The sequence below is a fragment of the Orycteropus afer genome, unplaced genomic scaffold, assembly GCF_000298275.1.
Source record: "Orycteropus afer afer isolate SDZICR_OR568_19922 unplaced genomic scaffold, OryAfe1.0 scaffold00008, whole genome shotgun sequence".
In the NCBI taxonomy this organism is placed as follows: domain Eukaryota; kingdom Metazoa; phylum Chordata; class Mammalia; order Tubulidentata; family Orycteropodidae; genus Orycteropus; species Orycteropus afer.
The window spans coordinates 4,259,295-4,281,705 of NW_006921595.1; the positions used below are offsets into that span (position 1 = coordinate 4,259,295).

The window sequence follows — 22,411 nt, forward strand, 5'->3', positions numbered from 1 at the left end:
ACCTCACACTGAACACCTTCACTTGGTGAACATTCAGGTTTATGCACTTGATGTCATTTCATTTACATAGTAGGAGAAATTGCTTCAGGTATAGCTCTAAATCCTTAATAATAATAGGACATTTTGAATTCTTACCACCTGCTTTTCCATTTTAATGCCAGAGAAACCCTGAAACATAGGTGCTACATTTTTCTGTTGGAAAGCTGAAGCAATTTGCCCAAGGTCACAGGACCATAAGAGGTGGAGTCATTTTGAGTTACTCTGTCCCTTACACAATGTTCTTCTAATGTTGCTATTTACATCTCATATTGCCTTTTAGTTAATCATTAGATCAACAAAGGTTGATGATATCAAGGCTATTGCATCAAAAGAGATGGTCATATTTAAAAAATTCTAATTAGGCCCCATTGTCTTCTAAGTTTCCCCTTAGTAAAATGCTAAATCATATGTGGTTGCTTAGGCATTAAAGTCTTACAGAATCATAGATAAGAGCTCTGGTAGCATAGTGCCTAAGGCACTTGACTGCTAACCAGAAGGCTGGTGGTTCAAATCCACCAGCCACTCCTCGGAAGGAAGGTTGGGCAATCTACTTCCATAGTGATACCACCTAGGAAACCCAAGGAGGGGTCGCTATGAGTCGGGTCCAACTCAACGGCACATAAAAACAACAACAGAATCACAGGTCACTCAAAATAAAGCTCAAATTAACTCTGGAATTGTAATTATATACGTTTCTTGAGAAAAGATTTGATGGTTGGTTTGGATTAGTAGCTCTGTGGCTTTGGGGAAATTACTTAATATCTTTAGACTCTGGTTTCTTCATATGTAGAGTGGGGATAAATACTACATACTTCTCTGGGTAGTTACAAGGATTAAAGTAGATGGTACATTTAGTCAAGTCCCTAGCACAGTCTCTGACACATAATAGGCACTCAGTAAATGAAAATTATGTGAACAAACTCTACAAATCAATTCCAAGTGCTTTTTGAAAGTAATATTAGAGCGTCTGGAAGATCACTGTTATTATTTCTAGTTGGGGCTAGTTTTTTTTTTTTTTTCCCCCCAAGAACATAATGTTAACATTTACTGGAGAATATTTAATATATAACAATTTGCTATGAATTTAACCTTTTTTTTCGGGAGCACATTTAATGATTAAATCAAATCAAGCAGAGTTTTTCTGTATATGATTCAAGAATGCTCTTTATCTATTCAGCACCAAAATTATATTACCTGTAGTTAAAGAGGAAGTGTGCTCAGTTAAGCTTGAAAGCAATGTTACAAGAAAAGGATTAAAAATTGTAAAACAAAATCCTTAAAAGTAAGGTCACTACCAGACTGTGGATCAGGAAGAAACCAAAGAATTAATATGTTTAATATGTCCTGCTCCATTAGTTCCTGGAATCTTAATACATAACCTGCATCACTGAATCATACCAGGAAGAGGTGGGAAAGAACAAGAGCATCTTGTCTCTGCTATTTTTGACAGTATGGCATTATTGTTTTTAAAAAATGAGTTTTTACTTTATTAAAGTAATTGTACACATAGTTTAATAGTCAAATGATGTTAAAAGGCTTATGATAAATTACCCACCACTTGTCTGCCTGTTTGTTGTATTGTGTGTTGCTAGAAACTATACCACCAATATTTCAACTACCAGCAGGGTCACCTATGGTGGGCAGGTTTCAGCAGAGCTTCCAGACTAAGGCAGACTAAGTAGAAATAGTGGGGAACCTACTTCTGAAAATTAGTCAAAGAAAAACTTACGGATCATGAGCAAGAATTGTCCGATATGATGCTGGAAGATGAGCCTCCTATGTTGGAAGTGACTCAAAACCCACAGAGGCTTTAACAGTGGACTCTAGCATACAAAGGATTGTGAAGATGGTACAAGACCAGGCAACATTTCATTCTTTTGAACACAGGGTTGCCACGAGTTGGAGTTGACTTGATGGCAATTAGCAATAAATCTACCAGTAGCATAGGAATAAATAATTTAGAATGGTTGAAATGAGTACAGTAGATCTAAATGTATCAACATGGATACATTTCAGAAACATCATATTAAGGAAAAAAAGGTTGTAAAAATATGATATAATGGTATACATTGAACATATTTAGTCAGAGTATAAAAACAAGTCAATGACTAGGGAAGAAGAAAGGAGAATAGGACCAAGGCCTTTAATTGATTCTGGATTTTTTTAAATGGTCTTAATTCAAAGCAGGTGTGGAAGATGTGACGCTTTTCAAGAGCTGAGTAGTGGGGGTCATAGGCATGTTCATCAGGGAGCTTGGCCATCAGGTAGAAACCACATGCTAGGTAGTTTAAGCAGATGGGGATTTGTTATAGGGCATTAGGTAGCTTACTGAGTTTTAGGGATAAGTTAGATTTGTAGACATATAGTATTTGAAGCCAAAGAATGGATGTGATTGGTTGGGGAGAAAGTAGAGTGAGTAGCAGCCTTGAAGAGCAGCCTAGAGCCTTAGATTAGCCATAGAGGAAGAATTGGCAGAGGAGCCTGAGCAGAGGTAGGAGGAGAGGGTGGTGTCCAGCAGCCAAGAAAGAGAGAGGTTTACAAAAGAGGAAGTGGTCAACTGTGTTGCCAACTAAGAAACCAAGTAAGGGGAAACTGGAAGGCCCATGGAGGTGGTGTATGTATGACTCTAGGGAGTGCAATCCCACTAGAGTGTGAGTGCCGAGCCAGCCCCGAGTGGTGGGGTGTGCGACTTCCTTTTTTTTGGCTGCTCCTACGCCAGCTGGTCTCAGAGATAACCTTGTGAGGTGTTTGGGTCCAACAAGCAGGCAGGCATTTATTATTTTTCACATTTCAAAGGGCTCAGCAATGCTAAATGCCTTGATCTGTGACTGAGCCAGGTCTCATGGCTCTAAATCCAAGGATCTGGTGGAGATACCATACTGCCTTTTCTATCATATCACTCTGCACATGACAAACGTTGATTGGCTGCAGAAGCTCATTGGGCAGGAAGCTGCTAAAACTTCCATACCTCCCTTACTTGCAAGGTAGCAATGAGTGAGGGTGCCTTATAACTGCTAAGAAAGGATCTAACTGGTCCAGACATTCTCATACAATTTTCCCTAAGCTGCTGATTTTTTAGAAAAGCATTTGTATACTTGGTCTGTTCCCAAATGTGATGCAGGGTGCTTTATATAGATTTTCTTATTTAAGCCTCTTAATAATGTCACGTAACGGGAACTGGCATTAGTTCATTTTATTGATAAGGAAGCTGAAGTTTAAGAAGTAAAGTTGCTGTTACCTGCCATCCATCAGGCCCCTGCTCATGGGGACCCCATGTGCAATGGCACTAAACACTGCCAGGTCCTGTGCCATCCCTATGATCAGGTAACTGTGATCCATAGGGTTTTCATTGACTGATTTTCAGAAATAGAACATCAGGCCTTACTTCCTAGTCTGTCTTAGTTTGGAAGCTCTGATGAAACTTGTTTAGCATCACAGTAAAGTGAATTTCCCTAAATTACACTGTGAAAAGGTGATGGAAACAGGCTTTAAATAGGGGGACTGGCTGGACCTAACCCCTGACCTCCTCGTGGCTATACAGCATGAGACCCTAGCCAAATAAAGCTGGCACTATAGGTGTAACCTGTGACTGAATCAGGGAATGAGATCTTCAGATGATCCAATTGAATTATTTTGGGTCTAGTCATTCCTATTGGGTAAAAGGAGAAAGACACTGGTGAAGATTAGGTGAGTTAAGGAAGACTAGTTCTAAACTGCCTGCTGAAGAAGAAGCCATCATTAACTGAATGGTTTAAATACTGGGCACAGCTTCAAATGATCTACAAGTTTTTAGACTCTCATGCTTCTAGAATCATCTCTTCCCATCATACCAAAATATTAAAGGATTGATGAAGAAAAGGTTGGGGTGTCTATTGTGTGCTAGGCACAATGCCAGGTAGGTGCTGGGTACAGTGCCAGTATAAACAAAACAGACCAGATTTATGACCTCATGATTCAGTTTGTTGTTGTTGTTGTTAGATGCCAAGTCGGATCCAACTCATAGAGACCCCTCCTTGGGTTTCTGAGGCAGTATCACTGCAGAAGTAGATTGCCCAACCTTCCTTCCGAGGAGTGGCTGGTGGGTTTGAACCACCAGCCTTCTGGTTAGCAGTCCTGTGCCTTAGGCACTATGCTACCAGAGCTTCCATGCTTCAGTTTAGATAATATTTTATTAGGGATTGAGTTGATACTATGGTTCAGGGGAGGGACTTATGGAAATCTGGTCACTGAGGGAATGGTCAATGGGTGTGGTAGGTCCTACACAGCCTCTTAGAGTTTGGACAGTCTTCACAATGCTGCAAAGCCATTGCCACATCTTTGCTAATACAACTTGATTTTCTTCAAGTACCCAAACACCTTTGACAAGGTGGATCATTCTCTGGCTCAAGTGTATATCTTGATTATTCTATTAAACCACTATTTCTCAAATGTTATCCTGCATTGGAGTCACTCAGAGGACTTAAACACCAGCTTATGCATCTTTAACAAGTTTCAGGTGATGCTATTGCTGATCAAAGGATCAAACTTTTTGAAGAACTGGTCTAAACTAATTCTTGTCCCTTGCTACTGACTAGTTTAGCCATGAGTATACAGTGTACTTCTGGCCAATGAGATGTGAGGGAATGTATATTGGGAGACTCATTGCTGTGAAATGGGACATACAGGAAGACAATGACACTATCCTGCTTGTCTTTGCAGCCACTTTCTTGTATCCATGTGAGTCAAAGCCTGAGGGAAATGCCAAAGAGCTGAGTATGATAGAAGAGAAAGACAAAACCCACCTTGGAGATGTCCTACAATTGGACCTGTTGTTGAGATTATAAACGGCCTCATTGTTTATGCTCTTTCAGAGTTTTTTATGTTATGCTGCAGAAACGTTCCTGACTGATTAATCTACTGCTTCATGCAGGTTAATGATTGTTTTGTTATTAGAAGTCAGTAATCCTAGCTGAAAGGTTGGCAGTTTGAACTCACCCAGAGGAACCTTAGAAGACAGACCTGGTGATCTCCTCCTGAAAGATCACGGCCTTGAACATCCTGCTGAGCAGTTCTTCTCTGCACACATGGGGCTGTCATGAGGCAGAACAGACTCACTGGCAATTAACAACAAAGATCCAAATTCAAGAAGCAGAGTCTAAATAGGTTATTGATGTTATATTAGCCTTTCCACATTGGGGCTGGTTCTGGAAATGAGGTGAGGAGGGGTCACTTTGATCCATCCTTGAGTCATATAACCTGTTGGCCCATAAATACTGCAGAGGTTTTAGCAGTGACTCCATAGAAAAGAACCCCATTCCCCTCCCTCAAACACAAGCACATTCCACACATATATGCACACTTATTCCTGACTGCCACTCTTTATCCATGACACTGAATTCTTGGCCTTAAGAGGTCTATTTCAGTCTTGTCACAGGTCCTCTTTGCTTGGACTTTGGAGTCTGAACTTCTTCCCTCAGTGGCTCTTATTTAGTCTGTACCTCTGATTCTTGGAGCCCCATATTATCCCTGACAGGAGTCCCCTGTGCTGGTCCCATGGCTTCCCATCCTCCAAACCTGTCAATTGATGTGCTAACCTTGGCCTACCTCACCCAACAGGGGATTGGTTTTGGAAGGATGAGCCTATGTAAAATAATTAATAGTTGTACCCACCAGCCACTTCTCAGAAGGAAGACTGGGCGATCTACTTCTGTAGAAATACCACCTCAGAAATCCACGGAGAGTTTCTGCTATGAATTGGAACTGACTCGATGGCAGTGAGTTTGGTTTTGGTTTTTGGACATTATTATACAGAGGTTCCTGGGTGATGCAACTGGTTGACTGAAAGGATGGAAGTTCAAGTCTGCCCAGAGGCACCACTGAAAAAAAGCCTGGCAATCTGCTTTTGAAAAATCAGCCATTGAAAGCCCTATGGAGCACAGTTCTACTCTGACTCACATGGGATCTCCATGCATCAAAGTTAGCCTCAGCACCTGATTACTGGTTACATTACCATATCATTTGCATTGAGCTTTCCATGTTCACATTCAGGATCTCAAATGATCCTTACAAGAACTCTGAGATGGGGAGAAGGCAGGTGTTCTTGTTATTATACCCATGTTCAGATTGTTGTTGTTGTTGTTATGTGCCGTCGAGTCAGCCCCGACTCATAGCGACCCCTCCTTGGGTTTCCGAGGCAGTATCACTACGGAAGTAGGATTGCCCAACCTTCCTTCCGAGGAGTGGCTGGTGGGTTTGAACTGCCAGCCTTCTGGTTAGCAGTCAAGTGCTTTAGCCACTATGCTACATTTGTTGTTTGTTGTTGTTATATGCCGTCGAGTCGGCCCCGACTCATAGCGACCCCTCCTTGGGTTTCCGAGGCAGTATCACTACGGAAGTAGGATTGCCCAACCTTCCTTCCGAGGAGTGGCTGGTGGGTTTGAACCGCCAGCCTTCTGGTTAGCAGTCAAGTGCCTTAGCCACTATGCTACCAGAGCTACATTAGGAACTAGAAAATTATACTCATTTTACAGATTAGGATACATATACACACACATACACACATATCACTGCCATCGAGTCAGATCCGACTCATAGGGACTCCTCCTTGGGTTTCTGAGGTGGTACCTCTATGAAAGTAGATTGCCCAACCTTCTTTCTGAGGAGTGGCTGGTGCGTTTGAACCACCAGCCTTCTGGTTAGCAGTCAAATGCCTTAGGCACTACACTACCAGAGCACCCATATACACACACACATCTATACATACACACACATATATATATAACCAACAGGTATGCTTAATAAGTAGAGTGACCAGAAATTGTTCTAGCAATACTTGCTAAACTCTTAAGATTTTGAAGTATGCAATTTTTCAGGAAAGTATGTTAAGGTTATAGTTTTTTGGCAACCATAATGAAAAATGTGCTCTCATGGATAGCTTACTATATACATGAGGTTTCTGAGCCTATAATATGAGGGCTTCACATCTTTTTCTTACCTAAGCTTGCTTTAAGTTCTATCTTCTTTCTAGTGACTCCTCAGTTCCCACATTCAACCCTGCAGCAGCATTTGGCCCTAGTGGCCCCTCCATCCTTTAAGTTCTGTATTCCCCTGGTTTTGTCTTAATACTCCTGACTCTCCACTTCCTCCTCTGACTGTTTCTGAACTTCCTACTGAAGTTCTCTGACTTTGCCTGATCCTAGATTTTGTCCTTACCCATGCCCTTTATATGTCAATTGCCCATGCAATCTGACTTAGTAGTATCATCTAGTTCATCCCTCTCTCTTGTTGTCCAAAACCGTATGACCAATGGCAAACCAGACCTTTCCATTTGGGTGAACCACTGGCTCCATACTTCCTCATGCAAATAGAACCCATGATTTCACCCTGCTCTCCTTCCTATGTTTTTATTTTTAACTTTTTATTGTGATTTGTGTGAAATTTTACAACTCTCTATCTTATATTCCTAAATACTAGCAATACTCATTTAGTTGCAAAATCTAGAAATTGGAGTGTCACCCTTGACTCTTTCCTTCCTTCAATCCTGGCATTAGATCAGTGATGATCTCCTACATCTCACATCCATGCCTCTTCTCCATCCCTTCCATCCTGGGCCAAGTTCAGGCTCTCATTGCCTATAATAGCTTCCTTGCTTCTAATTTTACATCCTCCAGTCCATTCTTCACATGCCACCAAACAGATCTTTCTAAGTTGGAATGTTCTAAATGTATACTTTTGCTTAGCACACCAGGTCCTTATTCTCTCCCCCAGGCCTGCATATTTGATCTCACTTCCTATCTTCCCCCCTCACACTGGATGCTCTGTTTATACCCAACTCTACATTCTGCTGAACTTGCCATGCTTTCACACCCTTATGGCTTTCACCTATAATGTTCTAGGCCCGGGGAAGCCAGAGAATTCAGGAAGGAAGATAGCAGTGGAGCTGAGCCTTGCATGAGGAGTAAGAGTGTGCCAGATCATCACTTGGTATCCGTGGTTCTTGATCTCAAGGACTTTGTATTTTAGTGGGAGGCAGATATATAAACAATTGCAATACTTTCTGATAATGATGTATTAGAAGTATGTATAAATTGTAGTAGGAAGTAAAGGAGTCCTTGAGTATGACAAAATCTTTTCAATTCAACTTAGAAAAACAGATATTATGACTCATTTGCATCACAAAGCATCTAACTGAGCAAATTCCTCTTCGCAGGTGGAATGATAAATATAAGTGGAACAAATTGATGTACTAAGACATCAGAAACAAACCCAAAGATGGGGAGAAGATTATTTCTGAACTGCACTCATGCTTTACAAATTGGCTTATATTAAAATGGTCCTCATATGCACACTCCTGTTTCTGTTCCTCTCTCCTAAATGGTGGTGCTGCAGAGAGCTCTGAATCAGGCCTCATCTCTATCTCTCCATTCTCTGTCTGAGGTCCCTGAGTACTCTTATTCCATCCCATGGTTTCAACTGTTTTCTGCAGTGAGTCACTCCCAAATCCATATCTCCATTCTAGTTCTATTAATCCAATTGTTCATTAAACCCTTCTGTTTGGATTCTTCCATTTCATCATAGCCAAAATGAAATTCTTCATCTTCCATATGTCTTCCACCACTGACACCTCTTTTCATGATCTTCATTTCAGTAAATATTACTCAGTTGGCAAATCAAGCAAAATGGGAGTCATTCTTGATTCCTTAGTCCAATCCATAACCAAATTCTTTCAATTATACCTTCTTAGTTCTATTTACTTCTTTCAATTTTATCTCAGTTCTATTTACTTCTTTGTTACTACCACCCAACCAAAGCAGCCATATTCTCAGTCCTATATGACAACAATAAACACCTAACTGACTCCCTGCATTTACTCTTACTCCCTCCCAGCCACCATTATATTCCCTGAGGGATCTACAATCAGGTAAGAGATCTTTTAGAAATATAAATGATTGTGTCATTCATCTCTCAAACTTCATTAGTTCTAAATGCAATGTGGTATCTTGGATGGGATCCTGTAGCACACACACACAAAAATAATACATTTGTAGAAAAACCAGTAAAATCTGAATAAAGTCTGGAGTTTAGTTAATAGCAATGCATCAATGTTGGTTTCTTACTGTTTTGGTTACCTAGTGCCGCTCTGACAAGGATATACCACAAGTGGGATGGCCTTAACAAACAGGAGTTTATTCTCTTACAATTTGGAGACTTTAAGTCCAAGTTCAAAGTGCCAGGCTCTAGGGGCTGGGTGAAAGCCTCTCAACCTTGGGCTTCAGCTCTTCCTCCAGCTCCTGGCCCACTGAAGCTAGAGGCTTTACTTCACTCAGACAGCTGCTGGCTGCTGAGGCTGAGAAGCCCAAGGTTGAGAAGTAAAAAGGACAGTCCCAATGTTACCAACCCACATGGCAGGCCATTAATTCAAGCCCATTGTAAGTCCCCAGGTCAGCAGAGCATGGCTGGCTGCTGAACAACAACACGGCTACATGCAGGTTCCAAGCATGTCATAAGCTAGAGACCATTCCCAAAGTTGCTTCTTATATACAGGAAGCAGACCACATCCCAAAGCAGCTACTCAGTTGCTTGTGGTAGATCCCACCATGGAGCTGATTGCCAGTCTCACCATGGGGAATAACTACCACCAGCTGTCCAGCCACTCGACCAGGCCCAGCCAAGTTGACACACAAACATAACCACCACACTTACTATGGACAAATGTACTGTGGCTAGATAAGATGTCAGCATTGGAGAAAACAGAGTGAGGAGTACATGGAACTCTCAGGTCTATCTATGAAACTTTTCTGTTAATATAAAGTTATCCCAAAATAGAACTTTTATTTAAAAAAAAAAAAATCCTTTAGTGCTCCCATTCTCCTACATTAGAGTTCAAAACCTTAGTAAGATCAGCTTCCTCTCTCTAGCCAGACTAAACTTATTTAATTTTTCCAGTGGGATAAGCACTTCCTTGCCTCCATATATTCAATTTCTGGCCCATTAATATGTGCTTGGGAGCTCTGGTGGCATAGTGCCTAAGGCATTTGACTGGTAACCAGAAGGCTGGAGGTTCAAACCCCCCAGCCACTCCTGGGAAGGAAGGTTGGACAATCTACTGTAGAGATACCACCTTGGAAACCCAAGGAAGGATCGCTATGAGTTGAATCCAATTAGATGGCAGTGAGTTTGGTTTAATATGTTTTGATAAGTATTGTTAAAAATTTTATGAATACTGTATTTTTAAGTTAATAGACAGACTGACTATAAAGTTTGGGGATTGATAGATCTTGGGAACTTATAAGTAAACCTGGTTGAGTTTTCAGTAGGAGTCACAGCAGCCCAGGTAATACTTCAATTGCTCTCCTCAGCTCCCCTTCCTTGGCCTCATCTTTCCCCCATCTCTGCCCTGCCAGGCTGCTATTCTTGAAATTCTGTGCCAGCGCTGCTCCAAGGTCCTCTCCTACACAAATGTTTGTTGTTGTTATGTGCCATTGAGTCAGACCTGACTCATAGTGACCCCCTCCTTGGGTTTCCAAGGTGGTATCACTCCGAAAGTAGATTGCCCAACCTCCCTTCCGAGGAGTGGCTGGTGGGTTTGAACCGCCAGCCTCCTGGTTAGCAGTCAAGTGCCTTAGGCACTACACTACCAGAGCTCCTACACAAATATATGTAATTCTTTCTCACTGGCTATCCAGGCTCCCAAATGCTTTCTAAGCTGTCCCGAACAGCTAATATGAAATGCCCATTTATGTTAATGGGAAAAAAAGAGTTTCCTCCGCCCATCCTCACACTGCCTTCTCACCTCCCACCCACCCTGCCCCTGTCTTATCTTGTGGACAGTTTAACAGTGTGTTTCTTAGAAGAAAGGCCTGGTGACCTACTTCTGAAAAACCAGTCATTGAAAACCCTATGGAGCACAGTTCTACTGTGACACACATGGGGTCATCATGAGTCAGAATCACTCGATGACAATTTTTTTTGTTTTTTCCCCTTTGTGGAAACAATACTGCGTCCTTTATCATCTAAGTACTAGGGTTATTGCAAAGGCAGGAATTTCAAGCCAGGTAAGAGGAGCCATGTTAGGCTGCCAGATGGTGAGGGAGATAGGTGTGGGTGAGCAGGTTTCTGACTAAAGCAAAGCAGAGGGGATCAAGTGTTATAATCACATTTGAGAAAAGGAGTCAAGTGACCCTCATTAACCATGATAGAACCCTGTTATAATATCCCTCCTTATTACTTGGATTTAAATTTAACCTGGGACAAATCCTTCTCTTCTCATGCTTCTTCTATCTCCAACCCATGTTATATCCTTTTCCCTTCTAAGCCATTACTCTTAAAATAACAGTGAGAAAGAAAACAAAACAAAAAACAAATCCATTGCTGTTGAGGCTGACTCATGGCAACAATAACTATTACTAATTACTTTGGATCATAATTTGACCTACGATGTCACGATCAGAATATTGTTGTTTTTCAGGTAAGCAAAACTCACCTCACGTACCATATGTAATTGTCAGTAGGCAGAGCTGATATTCAAAATTGGGGCTTTCTGGTTCCCTAACTCCTGTTTGTCTACCATCCCCCTAGGCTCATTTTCTCCAAACTCCATGCTTCTACTACGGAGGGTATAAAAGCCTCAGGTCTCACAGAAGCTCCAGGTATAAGAATGTAAACCTGGACTTTCCAGGAGAGAAGCTGGTGGAGGGAATGGGCAGTGTGGCTGTGGCACAGTAGTTGCTTCTGTTTTCTCATCATGTTTGGGTAATGTCAGAAATTCTGTTTTCAAATTCTACTTGGGAAGAATGTTTTGAAGATTCTCCTTCACATTCCTCCCACCTCCAACTCCACTTTCGTGAGCGAACACCAACATAATAGACAGAAGAACTGAATACATTTAATGCTTCTCCTTCCATTTACACTATCATAAATTACAAAGTATTGTTCACTTCACAAAATAAAACCATTTCCAGATAATTTTTTTGACAGTATCAAGAAGTACATAAGCTACAACAAACCAATCTGTACAATTGGGAGGAACAATGATAGCAGGGACCAAATAGAATCATTTTGCCCCTTGGGTGCCAATGGTGTCAATCCTACAGCCCTGGGGTTTTCCAGGACAACTGCACTCCTCCTCTCAGCTCCACTTAACACACACAGAATTCTCTTCGGGTCACTCCAACACAGGACGAGGTGAGTAATCATACAAACCATCTCAGACAATCAGAGGAAAAAACATTGCAGTTGGATTTCTTTTTCTTAAAAAAAAAAAAAAAAAAAATCTAGATTTACAGTTTTTGATATCTTAAGTAATTCACCATGTTACAAAATATAGAAATCTTGGTGTGAAAAGCTCATGCTAAGATAAATATAATCAAGAGGATGGAACAACCTATTAAATTATTATCCACTTTGAGCTGCTTTTATCAAGGACAAACAAAAATTTGAGAAGAATCAAAGTTATTAATTCTTGCTTTTAAAAATAGGCTTGTTTACAAAACAAACATGAAAAAAATGTTCAACAAAACAATTATTCTGCAGATTCACTTTTCATAAATACAGATATGTGGCAAGACTATGACTTGCCCTTAACAGATGAATTCAAAAAGCTTGCCCAAAAAAACGAAAGGAGGAAAAATTCTAACTTTTTACATAGCCCAGTTATATCCAGTGTTCCAAATCATTGTCCATCAAAATGACCATATTCTGTGTGTTCCAGGACACACACACAGAATGTGGTAAGATTATGACCAATTCTGAAACATATTTTGGGAACCCACAAAAATTTTATGGAAGGAACAGTTGTGGATCTGTGAGAACATCCTAAAGTTGTCTATAAACATATATTTTATGACAGGAGAATGCCAGCACTTACGAGCAAAAACTTATCAAAAGCCAGGATGTCTGTGGCAGGTGAAATTGCATTTAAAAGCACTGCTAACAACAGAGGTATGTCAAGATAATACTGCATTTGTGGTAAACGTTTTCAGGGCATCACAGCAAGAGTGCAGGACAAGGTACACAGGGTAATAATCAATGCACTGCATTGAGTTCTATTTGCTAAAATAAAATAATATTCTTGCAGCGAAAATAAAAATACATTTTACAATATAGGTTTCATTTAACATTTAACATAGAATTGTCTTCTTTTTGTAAGTGGAAAATGTATAACTGTATCAAGTACCTCTATGAATTAAGTTCCCTTTTATTACTAATAAGACTGAATTTTAAAGATTTACATTTTTTTAAAATAAGTTAAAGAAAGATTTATTAGTCACTCTTCCAGTAAAACAGACATACATAGGAGGCACAGCAAAAGACCCAAGGTGGGGGGCTTTCCTTGCCCTCACCCTTGTCCTCACGTGGAGGAGGCATGTGTCTATGAGACACGGTACCCGACTTGGCAATCCACTGCGGTCCAAGAAATTCTGTCACTTGTTTGAAAAACAAATCAAACGTAAGAGATGTTTTTATTCCCTTAGCCTTATCAACTTAGACAGGGCTGGGGCCATTCAGCTCATTTCCCCGATGGATAATTAAAACAAAACATCTTCGTTTTCTATTAAAATCTGCACAATCAGCTTTTGGTACCGCATGTCATGAAGAGTGGTCAGGGTGCTATCCTCTGGGGGCCTCATCAGGGTAGGCCCAAATACGATGCCCAGGTTTTCTGCATTCATTAAATTGTCCTTTTCATTCATAGTCACCCTGCAAGACAAACATACACACACACAGACATTATATAGACTTGTTAACAAAACTATGGACTCTTTATGTATGTACGCCCCCAAGACCTTCTCTGGTTTAGGAAGCTGTAAGAGAAAATAGAAGAATAACAATTATAGAAAAGTAGGAATTGTTTTTTGTGTTTTTATTTTTCTTTTAGATTCTTGACTTTGCCTTCAGCCAGTGAAAGTGAATTACTAAGTCAACCTACTATTGACACGATCTTCAAAATTAGAAACTCGAAACTTCTCATGAAATTAATGTGGAACTATCATTCAAGGAATTTTGGCTTGAGGGCAAAGCAGATAATTATCTGCCCCAAGGTGTACACATATTTCTAGGTGGTGCAAACAGTTAAGTTCTTGGTTATGAACTGAAAGGTTGACAGTTCAGATCCCATTAGAGGTACCCCAGAAGTAGGGCTTTGTGATCTCCTTCCAAAAGATCATAGGCACTGAATATTCCATGGAGCAAACAGTTGCATTTTGAAACACAAGAGGTCACCATGAGTTGGAATTGACTTAATGGCAGCTGGTTTAGTTTTTGGTGTTTATATGGAAGTTGTTTTTCTCCACTCGCTGTTGCCTTCCTGTCTGTGTATATGCTGGAGAGCAGGAATACTGAGGGCAGGTTCCCTGTCTGCTGTCAGGGCTGTTGCCAGGAGAGAAGAGTTAACGGTAGGATAGGACTCCCATGAGTTTAGGAATAGCCAGGCCATTATCATGGAACAGGGTGTGGCTGGAATGTGGCCAAATGGGAAAGCAGTTGTACATTATTTCTAGCTCCCACAGGATGAGGTCTGGAGTGGTAATTATTGTTGGAATTGAAAAATCATCATTTCAACATCCTGATAAGAACTGCCAAGCCTTAAGAATTAAATTCAAACTCCAAAGTTGACTTAATACCTTCCTTGTGGAAGAAAGTTACAATCTCCCAAATTTTTGTTTTCAGAAATTCAGGTGTTGAAAAATGTTCATGATAGATCTAAAAGAGGGTAAGTTCTCCCTCAAAGAAGAGTAGATTATAATGCAAATATGTGCAGTTTTGTGAAGAAAGCCACCTCTTTGTGTCTATTCTCTCATAGCAAATTAGGATTGGCCATTTTGCATTATTTTAGGAAGGTCAATTCAGCTTGCATTATTTTCATGCTGCAAAGCTAAGAAGAAGGTAGGAAAGGATATTTTTTCACTATCAACATGCTCACATCTTCCTAGTAAGTTAGGCATTGCACCTGACCATGCAAGATGCCTAGCTAAGGCACCATGATAAAAATACTAAGTTACCGGCATTTAAGGTTCAGCTGGAAGATGTTAGCACTTATTTGGATAGAGATGTTTTGTCTTCTAAACTCTGTTTTTGTTGTTGTTATGTGCCATCGAGTCGGACCCAACTCAGAGCAACTTCTCCTTGGGTTTCCGAAGAGGTATCACTATGGAAGTAGATTGCCCAAACTGCCTTCCGAGGAGTGGTTGGTGGGTTTGAACCGCCAGCCTTCTGGTTAGCAGTCAAGTGCCTTAGGCACTATGCTACCAATTAGATATTGATCATGACTAAAGAAATAATTTATAAATAAGTAAAGCCACTTCTCATACAGTCTATTATATATCCAAAAATTTCTTGTGCTCTTAAATGCAATAAATGAAATTATTATTAGTTGTTAGGTGCCATCAAGTTGATTCCGACTCATAGTGACCCCCTGTGTTATCCAGCAGAAATGCCCCTTAGAGTCTTCTTGGCTATAATCTTTATGGAAATATATTGGCAAGTCTTTCTCCTATGGAGCCCCTGGATGGGTTCAAACCACCAAATGATTAGTTGAGTGCTGAACTATTTATGCCACCAGGGCACCTTATAAATAAAATTACTTATTCAAATATTAGTTATGCTTTTAAATTTAATAAATTAATCAACATTGGACTATCCTGAGCTAAATGGTACCTCCTCTGATAACCTGAATCTGAACAATGTATTTACACATCTTATTGAGTTATAGGGCATATGGGAATTCTAGTGGTTCTGTGGTTAAAACATTGGGCTATTACCTAAAACGTTGGTGGTTTGAATTCACCACCTGCTCTATGGAGAAAGATGAGGCAGTCTGCTTCTGTAAGGATTTATAGCCTTGGAAACCTTATGAGGCAGTTCCACTCTGTCCTATAAGGTCACTATACAATTGACTCAGTGGTAGTGGGTTTGGTTTCTGGATAGGGCCTCAGAAAAAGAAAAACCTCTTTTTTGTTTATTGTATAAACACCTAGTGTTTACACAATACTGTTGACTTGTTCCTAATGTATTGCCCCCTCTAGGGGGCGATAAGAGTTTGCAGGCAACTTACTTTTTGAGGTGAATCATTAGGTATCGTAGAGTCTCATAGTGTGCAGGAGGCAGTAGCATCAACACTTCATGTACCGCTTCCAACCTCTCATCTGAATTGGGGATTTCTGTGAAGATGATACACAGCATATATCACACTGATTTGTGACATCAAATTAAGGTTTTCAGAGAAGTAACAGGAAGTTTGATATAGTTGTTTGCTTTGGCTATCGATAGGAGAAAGTGTAGTAAATTCATGCAATTCCAGGTATTATTTCATTTAATCAATTTACCTGTGTAAACTTTGAATTTGAGGCTGAGCACCACATACTCACTGAATGTCCACTATGTAAGTGGTTGGGGTTGGACATAGCCCTTATCCTGCAGGAATCTGCTTGATCTGTTTTCTGAATGCTGGATTGACCAGAAATTTCATTAACACAAACTTTAATTTAAACGCTAACACACTTGGTAGCGTTATCTTGCAGTTGTCTAATAATTATTTTCCTGGCAGTCCTCCATAACTGAAAATCTGATACAGTGCAAGGGCACTGGAAGATGAGGCAGCCAACTCATCCTGCACGAATGTCACATTTCACTAAAGTATTGGCATGGTTAACCTGATGTACAGCCCACATTAGGAAGTTAGATACCAGGCACATGGACAATGAAAGGAAGTATGCATGCTTCTGCCTTTTGGGTCTCTGATAGGTGTTGGCTGCTACTCAAAGAAAGCCCTCCCCCATTCCTCCTAGGAAGGAGGGTACCTAGCTTCCAGAACCTTCCCTGTAGCCCAATCACATCCCAGGAAGAAATGCCCTTACCAAGGAGTAGGGCCACATTTCATCTGGGAAGTCCCTCTCATGCTAATCACAGCCTGTGCTTATATCTTCCCATCAAGCATCTCATGACTACACTTAGCAGTATGTACATATGCCTTTCAACCTTTAAAGATTATTTTTTAACAATAACAAAGTAGGTTTGATGTCTATGTCATATATCTCAGCATCTGAATCTCCCCTTCCTTGCTCTTGCCTAATCCTGGTCAACGTACAGCCCTCTTTCTGCACTCTGGCCCTCTCTCCTGACAGCAGGGGCCCAGATGATCTCTGTTGAGTGCTAGCCACTGACTAAACAACCACGGCCTGAGGAAAGCTAATGTGGATGCTCCATTTCTGGAACTGTGGGCTCAACTCCCTAAGTTTGGCTTTCCTATTCTGTAAAATGGGGATGATAACACTTGTGTGGTTGGCTAGATAGGAAGATTAAACTAGAAGACAGTGGTGCTGGGTTCTCGTATAGGACTCGACACAGTATATTCTTGGCATATTATTAAATTTGAACAGCATCCATGGAAAAACTTGAAAAGTGACTTACTTTAATTAATTAGCAATGAGGTTCTAACAGATGAAAGTTAATCTGTGCAATCCTCATTGAGCAACATCTGCTTTTTCATTGAAGACACATTCAGGTTGTCAACATGTAAGAGAAGAGTTCTAACTATGCTGTTCTCAGCATATAAGGAATGATAGGGAAAGCAGAACTATCTGGCACCCAGCTTCAGCCTGGTCTAGCTGGCTTGGCACTGGCTCAACTTAGCTGGTGAACTCTGCCTGGTTTTCTATTAACTGTACTGTTGGATCCTCACTTGGCAAAGCATGCAGCTCACACAATAATTTAAACAGTTCTGAGTTTTAATTTTCTTGAGGTCCAAAGCATTTTATGTAAAAATTTGTTCCAAATGAAAACTTAATTCTCAATACTTACTTGCTGCTTCTATGAATTTGGAATAGGTATCATATGTGATGACAGGAATGGGTAAGTCTCGAAAATACAGTTTAAGGGCTCCAGTAATGATGTTTATGTCTGGATAGATGTTGGCAGATATATCTGCCTTTTCACCATCTGCAAAAGAATCAATGATCCAATTCCTAATTAGTACCTATTTCACCAAGTTAAAGCATGCACAGAATTGAAAAAAAAAAATCCAATAACGAATGTTCCTTTACAAGTCTCAGCTAACTACTTTTGCTTCTAATAACACTGAGGTATAGGAGATAACAAAAAGCAATTGGGTGAGAGCAAGGTTGGTGTCTGAGAGAAAGTGCTGCCAAAAGGAGTAGTGAAATGGACTTGAAATAGTGCTTTGGGTTCCAGGCCCTGATAATTGGCTAAATAGAAATTTAGCACAGTAATTTGTATCATAGATACAAAGGTGAATTATAGGATCACAATCTAATTTGAAATAAAAAGGCATCAAGAAGTTCTTATATCTCCAGCAGTCTTCCTTGGACTGAAATTTGAAGGTCATGCACACACATAATTGTTGAATATATTTAGTTTCTCCTGTCCCATTCAGACTCACTGAAGAATCTTTTAGCACGATCCTTCCCCTCTCCCATCACCTAGGATTCAATCTGAGAAACTTCAACCTCTCTCTGTGTGTCATTGTTGTTAGCTGCCATCGAGCAGGCCCCCAATTCATGGTGACATCATGGACTAAAACGTTGCCTGGTACTGTGCATCCCCATGATTGGTTGCAAATCGGACCACTATGATCCATAGGATTTTCATCAAGTGATTTCTCAGAAGCAGATCACCAGGCCTTTCTTCCTATTTCCACTTTAGTGGGAAGCTTCACTGAAACCTGTTCAGCATCATACACATAGAAGCCTCTAGTGACAGATGTGTAGTAGCTGCACTTGAGGTGCACTGGCTGGGAATTGAACCTGGGTTTCCAACAAGAAAGGGAGAACTCTACCACTGAATCACCACTCATGTATAAGCGGTTATATTTCTAATCACTTTTTTACCATCACTTTTCAAGACCTATTTTATGTGTTTTTTTTTTTAACCATTAGTAAGTATTAGTCCAATTCAACTGCCACAGATTATAATTTACTGCTTTTTTTTTTGGATTAAAGTTTCAATCATGTAGGGAATATTAGTATCATCTTTTATACGCAGAATTGAAAGAATAAATACCTCTGCAAATTTAGATGAGGATAAAAACATTGCTGATATACCGAAAACACTAAAAGTATATTTATTAATTTAAATGTTTATTTACATATTTAATGTTTATTGAGAATCCACTATGTCTTAAACTCTGTTAAGCCCTGGTTAATCAAAGAAAGGGATATTCCTTCAAATAGCTGCTCATCAGATTGGGAGTCAAGCAGGCAACTAGACAATTACAAAGAAATGGGAAGACTGGTACTCTAAAACCTGAATTGACTGCCGTTGAGTCATAGCGACCCTTTAGGAGAGAGTAGAATTGTTCCATAAGGTTTCCAAGGCTATAATCTTTATGGAAACAGACTGCCTCATCTTTCTCCCACGAAGTGGCTGGTGAGTTCAAACCACTGACCTTTTGGTTAGCAGTTGAATGCTAACCACTACACCAGCAGAGCTCTCTGTTAGTCTATATGTACGTGAAAAGCTGAGAGGTGGGATGGGGGGATGGAAAAGGGAAAAGAAGCTCTTAGGTCAGCTGAGGGAGGTCAGGAAGGCTTCATGAAAGAGGAGAGACTTGAACTGACACCTGATTAGTAGATGTATAGGAAGCAGCAATGTGAACACATTTCAGATGGCAAGACAACAATGAGCCCAGGTGAAAACAGGTAAGGTATAATCAGTATTGCTGGAGTATAAAGTACTATGGGGGGCAGGGGAAAAATTGAGATGAACCTGAGCTGTTAGGGAGGCCAGATCCTCGAAGACCTTGCAAACTGCTACAAAGTAGAGGCTTTATCCAGGAGGCTTGGGGTTGCAACCCTTGACCGGCTGGCTACATCAGAATTATTTAGATTATTCATTAGAAATACAGCTTCCAAGGCTCATCCAGGCCTACTGAATGGTCTCCAGGGTGGGCCCTGATAATGTGCATTTTTAACAGGTTCCCCAGGTGGGCTTATAATATCTGACTGAGAGACAACATGGCCTAGGGAAAATCTGGCACAGTCATAAAGAACAAAAGGAGTTCTCTGTTAAATGTCTACTGGCTTCTCCTACTTCTGGGGATACTCCTTTTCCTACTTTGGAGCTTTGGGAAAAGGACTGTGGGAAAAGAAGAAGAATCAATAGGAACCTGAGATGGGGAACGCAGAGGGGTACTTTGGTGCCATGTGTATTGGCCATGAATGTTAGGCAACTAAGTCAAGAATCTTAAATGGCACCAACTGCTGATTGTTCATTCAAGTAATCTTCTAAATTCACTCTCCAATGAGGGAATTGAGCTTTTAAGGTGACTCAGTTCCCCAAACTAAAACCAAATCCACAGCCATTGAGTTGATTCCAACTCATAGTGACCCTATAAGACAGAATAGAACTGTACCATAGGGTTTCTAAGGCTGTAAATTGTATAGAAATAGACTGCCTCATCTTTCTCCCATAGAGCAGCTGGTGGGTTTGAACTGCTGACCTTTTGGTTAGCAGCCAATTGCCTTAACCATGGTGCAACCAGAACTCAGTTTCCCCAGAGAAGTACAATTATGAAATTTCTAAACTGCTGTTCCTCAGCTTCCTGAATAACAGCTGTCAGTCGCTGTGAAACCCAATTCCCAATATGAATAAAATCTGATGCCAAAAGACAGGGTACTAAAGTCGGGTGGCATTAAAGAAGAATGAGCCTACCTCTGTCAAATGCCATTTTGACATCTTCGATGTGTTCAGTGAACCCAGAGACTCTGTAAAGGCCTTCTGACTTTAATCCTAGTAAATGGAGAGATTGATTCTTTAGCATTAGCTCCAAAACATCTAAAAAGACTCATGTACACAGTATGCTATCAGGAAATGAGAAAATATTATCAGTGCTCTTATAGATTATACATGCCATGTCAGAATTTGGACTGTGCCCCTCCCACTTCCAGTGAAAGCCTATTGTTATTGGCTTGTGGGGAGCCAATGGAGATGTGGTCTTATTCCTGCTTATCGTTGCAAAGCTGACCAATGCTTCAGGATCTCATCAACCTTAGTTCTCTCTCCCGTTGCCTGTCGGATGGCCAGGTACACACTGTACTGAGCAGCTCCCCAGCTTTTCTTCAACATCATCTTAACCCATGTGCTCTATTGTAAGTAGTGTTCTGCTAGGTACACACATGCATGTGTGTGACACATGTTATCCTGATTTTATTGGAACAATCAAAATTTTACCTCTTTTTGTCATAAATAATATGTTAAATGTTTAACTACTTGGTAATGACTTGTTATAACTTCCTATGACTGATTATATAAACAATGCATAACTCAGGAAAATAAAATCTAACTTTATCACTATATATTTAGGCTAAGAAAGAGGCTTAGTTTCTGTTCCTAGAGTTTATTTATTTGTCCAAACCAAAATGAAACCTACTGCCATTGAGTTGATTCTGACTCACAGCAACCCCCATTGGGTTTCCAAGGTGGTAAATCTTTATGGAAGTAGACTGCCCTGTCTTTCCTTTTGCAGAGTGGCTGGTGGGCTTGAAACACCAACCTTCTGGTTAGCTGTCAAGTGCCTTCAGCACTACGCTACCAGAGCTCCTGAAACTCACTGCTGTCAAGTCAGATTCCATAGTGACCCCTCCTTGGGTTTCTGAGGCGGTATCACTATGGAAGTAGATTGCTCCATCTTCCTTCCGAGGAGTGGCTTGTGGGTTTGAACTGCCAGCCTTCAGCAGTCAAATGCCTTTAGGCACTATGCCACCAGAGCTCCTTTTTGACATATAACAATTCACTGTCCTTAGCCCTGATTGCAGATTCTAGAGAGGTTACTGATCTGACCGCAAATTGCAAAATCTTCTAAACAGCAGCACCTAGGGTTACTTGTCCTAGTCATGCATACAGGGTCAAGGTACCCCTCTTCTCTTTGGGATGTCCCTGTATTAATCTGGTACCTTTGTGTCAATACTGGCAGCAGATCCTAAAGCACCAATTACTCTGACAGCCAAAGTAATCAAAAGGCTTTGAGATTAAAGGAGCCAATCCTAGGGGAATAGAATAACTATAGATCTCATTCTTCATGGGACAGAGAATAATTTCCTACCTGTAACAGGCTTGGAATAACAAGATATAATGTCTTCTTTTGTTTTGTTCTAGAAAGAGGAGCTCTGGTAGCAAAGTGCCTAAGGCACTACTAATTAGAAGGCTGGGGGTTCAAACCCACCAGCCACTCCTCGGAAGGAAGGTTGGGCAATCTACTTCCGTTGTGATACTGCCTCGAAACCCAAGGAGGAGTTGCTATGAGTCAGGTCTGACTTGATGGCACATAACAACAACAACAGAAAGAAAAGGATGGTTGGCCAATGACTAAAAATCCATAGAGTGTATTAGTCTAATTTGGACATAATAATGGGTATAAAGTATAGCAGAGTACATATATGGC

General features: G+C 40.6%; 1 protein-coding gene across 1 annotated transcript in view; it reads right to left on the reverse strand.

Moving 5' to 3' along the window:
- Positions 1 to 13,544: 13,544 nt before the first annotated feature.
- Positions 13,545 to 22,411, reverse strand: part of CHN2 (chimerin 2) — a 216,190-nt gene continuing 207,323 nt past the window's right edge. Inside the window, exons 9-12 of the mRNA XM_007945518.2 lie at positions 20,683 to 20,760; positions 17,815 to 17,952; positions 16,070 to 16,175; positions 13,545 to 13,716 (exon numbers count right to left, since the gene is read on the reverse strand). Coding sequence (XP_007943709.2) covers positions 13,545 to 13,716; positions 16,070 to 16,175; positions 17,815 to 17,952; positions 20,683 to 20,760 — 494 coding nt within the window. The remainder of the gene's footprint in view (positions 13,717 to 16,069; positions 16,176 to 17,814; positions 17,953 to 20,682; positions 20,761 to 22,411) is intronic.